Source organism: Portunus trituberculatus, unplaced genomic scaffold (assembly GCF_017591435.1).
Source record: "Portunus trituberculatus isolate SZX2019 unplaced genomic scaffold, ASM1759143v1 PGA_scaffold_203__11_contigs__length_482353, whole genome shotgun sequence".
Lineage (NCBI taxonomy): Eukaryota > Metazoa > Arthropoda > Malacostraca > Decapoda > Portunidae > Portunus > Portunus trituberculatus.
The window spans coordinates 27,446-31,610 of NW_025541371.1; the positions used below are offsets into that span (position 1 = coordinate 27,446).

At 45.6% G+C, this 4,165-nt stretch overlaps 1 protein-coding gene across 1 annotated transcript; it reads right to left on the reverse strand.

Annotated features, from left to right (window-relative positions):
* Positions 1-1,405: 1,405 nt before the first annotated feature.
* Positions 1,406-3,824, reverse strand: LOC123500328. Its single transcript, XM_045249031.1, is given in 4 exon segments — positions 1,406-1,915; positions 2,193-2,492; positions 3,215-3,526; positions 3,528-3,824. Coding segments are annotated over 4 exon segments (1,314 nt in total). The 5' UTR covers positions 3,720-3,824.
* Between the last annotated feature and the right edge of the window lie 341 nt (positions 3,825-4,165).

Sequence of the window (4,165 nt, forward strand, 5' to 3'; positions counted from 1 at the left end):
TGGACTGTGTATATTTGGATTTTAAAAAAGCTTTTGACAAGGTACCTCACATGAGACTGATATGGAAATTAGAGATTTATGGAGGACTGAAGGGAAAAGTGTTAAAGTGGATGGAAAACTACTTGAGATGGAGGGAGATGAGAACGGTAATAAGGGATGCAAAGTCGGACTGGTTGGTGGTGGAGAGTGGAGTCCCACAAGGTTCAGTGCTGGCACCAATACTTTTCCTTGTCTATATTAATGATATGCCAGAGGAAGTAAACAGTTATATTAATTAGTTTGCGGATGATGCGAAGTTGTGTGAAGAGTGAAGAAGATTGTGAAATTTTACAGGCAGATCTGGATAGGATTTGGGAGTGGAGCAAGAGGTGGGAGATGGAATTTAATCTGAGCAAAAGTCATGTAATGGAGATGGGGAAGAGTGGAAGACGGTCAAGAGGGTCATATAAGATGGGTGAAGAAGTAGTGTTGAAAAAGGTGGAAAAGGAAAAGGATTTGGGAGTGATAATACAAGACCATGGGCAGTTTGAGGCTCATATTGACAAGATGTTTGGAGAAACATATAATTTGATTAGAAATATTGGATTAGCCTTTCATTATATGGATAAAGATATGATGAAGAAATTAATTAGTACGGTAATTAGACCAAGATTGGAATATGCTGGGTGGTTTGGTCCCCTTATAAAAAGAAGCATATAAGGAAGTTGGAGAGATTGCAGAGAATGGCAACAAAAATGGTTCCGGAATTGGCAGAAATGACCTATGAGGAGAGATTAAAAGAAATGAATTTGCTTACCTTGGAACAAAGAAGAGAAAGAGGGGATTTAATACAGGTTTATAAACTGTTGAACGGTTTGGATGAAGTGGATAATGAGCAAATGATGTTGAGAGAAGAAAATTTAAATCGAACTACGAGATCGCATAGTAAAAAGATAGCCAAGGGAATATGCTTGAAGGATGTGAAGAAATATAGTTTCCCACAGAGATGTGTGGAGGTGTGGAATAGTTTGAGTGAGGAAGTGGTGTCAGCGAGGAGTGTGCATAGTTTTAAAGGAAAGTTAGATGTGTGTAGATATGGAGACGGGGCCACACGAGTATGATACCCAGTGTGGTGAGGTCAAAAGAAAAGGCCTTCGGGAACTCAAGGCTTTACTTGGCTAGAGACCTTGACCACCATAGCGCAAGGTGGTAAGTGACCCAGTCCCAGTGCTGGACCCCTCATACATTAACTCTGATTCATGGTTCGAGGTATCGAACCATAAGCAATATATGTACATACCAAAAAACGAAGCACAAACGAAAACGAGAAAACTACCTTCACCACATTCTCCCCTACTGCTAAGGAAAATAAAAGAAATGTACAACTTAAATACCTAAAAGAAAGAACCTTAATCTTAGTAACATATTAATAATATGTTAGCCTATCTACAGGTTTCTTGATCCTAATAGACCGATGAAGTGAGTCTTGTTTGCCTTCGTCTCTTGCATCAGCAACTGGTGACGGTGTTTGTTCAGTGAGTGGTGGGTGGTACACAGCATCTTTGGAGGGAGAGCCCAGAGCGTCAGGAATTCCGGCTGGTGATTGCTGTTCGTTCTGCGGGGCCGACTGGTCCCTGGGGAAGGGTGCCAGGTCACTAGTGGAAACTGTGCTTTCCCTCCCATCTTGGTAGCGAACTCGAGCGTAGTGCGGGGTGGCGGTGACCAGCTCAACGCGCTCCACTAGAGGATCGGTCTTGAAGCTTCGAACAAACTTGCGTAGCAGGGTGGGGCCGGGCGAGGACAGCCAGGAAGGTAAGGAGTATCCATTACATGATTTTCTATGATAAGAGAAAAGCCTTTCATGGGGAGTCTGGTTAGTGGCTGTACAGAGGAGTAATCTTATAGAATGGAGGGCAACATCAAGAACGGATTCCCACTGTGTAATTCACTGTTTGATCTGCTGCAGTCTCTGACGAGACAGCCAGACGTTACCCTACAGAACGAGCTCAGAGCTCATTATTTCCGATCTTGGGATAGGCCTGAGACCAGGCACACACGACACACCGGGACAACAAGGTCACAACTCCTCGATTTACATCCCGTACCTACTCACTGCTAGGTGAACAGGGGCTACACGTCAAAGGAGACACACCCAAATATCTCCACCCGGCCGGGGAATCGAACCCCGGTCATCTGGCTAGCGCTCTAACCACTGAGCTACCGTGCCGTAGTATATCAGGGAGTTTCTGCGATCTGAGAGCCAACTGTACTGCTTTCCATATAATACCGTTTTCTCTTTCACATTGGCCGTTACCTTGCGGATGGTATGGACTGGAGTGCGTGTAAACTATACCATTTTCCATTAGAAAGTTACAAATTTCCTTAGACATAAACTGGGGACCTCTGTCTGAGTGAATAGATGATGGACAGCCGAACATAGTGAAGAGTTTCTTGAGACATAAAATGACGGTGAGAGCAGACATGTCAGAGCAAGGAAAAGCGAAAGGACTGGGCTGCGTTCCGTTGGGGACGGTAAGGCTTACAGTATGGCATACTTCCCCCGAATCAGGGGGGATCAGCATACTACTCGCCTTGCGGTAGCTTGCGGGACCTTGCGCTCCTCGGAGGTGAATGCTTGGCGGTGTCTGGCAACTATTGTTTATCAACAAACCGCAGACGGCCGCCGCTTCACCACTATATTTTCAGTGTGGGGGATGTAAATGCTATTTTGATAGCTTATGCGACGTCACAGAACATCAAAACAATGTGGTAAGTCTGTTATCCCTTGTAGAATGCTGGAATAAGGCAATATGACCAAAATATTAGTATTTATAGCAATAAAAGACGGTGTTATATGTGTCGCATTTCTTCCCACAGCCTCTGAGGCAGAAGAGACAGCCTCTACCGCCATGGTAGCTGCTGCAGAGGCCCCTCCAGCACCTGTGGCTGCAGGGACAGTTTCCCTTTGCATTCAAAAGTGTTTCGTGAAGTCTTTCCCGGAGTAAAGAGGCACTATAGTCTCTGCATAGTCCATGACCCGCACAGGACTTGGCGGCCTATCCTCTCCCTCTTCTCCTTGCCTTGGCAGCCTCTCTTCTCCCTCTTCCTCTTGCCTCAGCGATATTTCCTCCTCTCGTGCTACGAGGAGCTCTGCAGCGTCCAACAGAGGGTCTTTTGCGAGCTCTTGAGCGAGGAGGAGGAGAGCCAGCTTGGACGGCCATCTTGTCAACCATACCCGTATGGCTATACGCGTTCCCTTGCGTTCCGTTGGGGGTTGCGGGGGGGGGGCAGCCCTGGAGTATTCGTCAACAGCTACAAGAAGGTATTTGTTCTTTGAGCATGAAGGTTTTGGCCCTATAAAATCTACAGATATTCTGTCGAAGGGTTGCATAGAGTGGATAAGCTTAGCTGGAGGAGGCTTGTAAAATCTGGGTTTTAACATTGAACAAATAGTACATTGTGAGCAAATTCTTTTAACATCTTCCAGAGAGTAGGCCAAATTTTTAGATCTCACAAAATTATACAGACGAGTCACACCGGGATGACAGTAGTGAGGCGTGAATTTCATCAAGAGGAGCAGGACTGGAAACTGAGATAGCACAAGCTCGAGACAGTGTGTCGCAAAGAACATTATCTTTACCTGGACGATACCGGATGTCATATTGGTAACCAGATAGCTCTAAACGCCAACGTAATATTTTGTCATTCTTGATCTTAGAAGAATGATTCATCTTGAACATGAAAGACACTGCTTGCTGGTCGGTTACTATGGTGAATCTCCTCCCGATGAGAAACAGTCTCCACTTACGTACAGCTTCGATAATAGCTGTGGCTTCCCTTTCTATAGCAGGCTGGAGTGTCTCTGAGGGAGATAAAGTTCTAGAAAAGAAAGCCACAGGTCTATTATGCTGGGAGAGAGTGGCGGCCAGGGATGTAGCGGAAGCGTCAGTCTCTACCTGCAGGGGTGCGTTCTCATCAAAGGCAGCCAAAGATGCTCTGCAAATTTCTTCCTTTAATGATTTAAAACAGTGAATGGCCGAACTGTTGAGAGGAAACGACTTTGAGTTCAGAAGAGGAGAGATGCGACTCGAATAATTGGGTATCCATGCTGAATAGTATGACAGGAGACCAAGCAAGCGCTTGAAGGAAGCAGAGTCAGAAGGGACGGGTAGATCTAGCAAGGGTC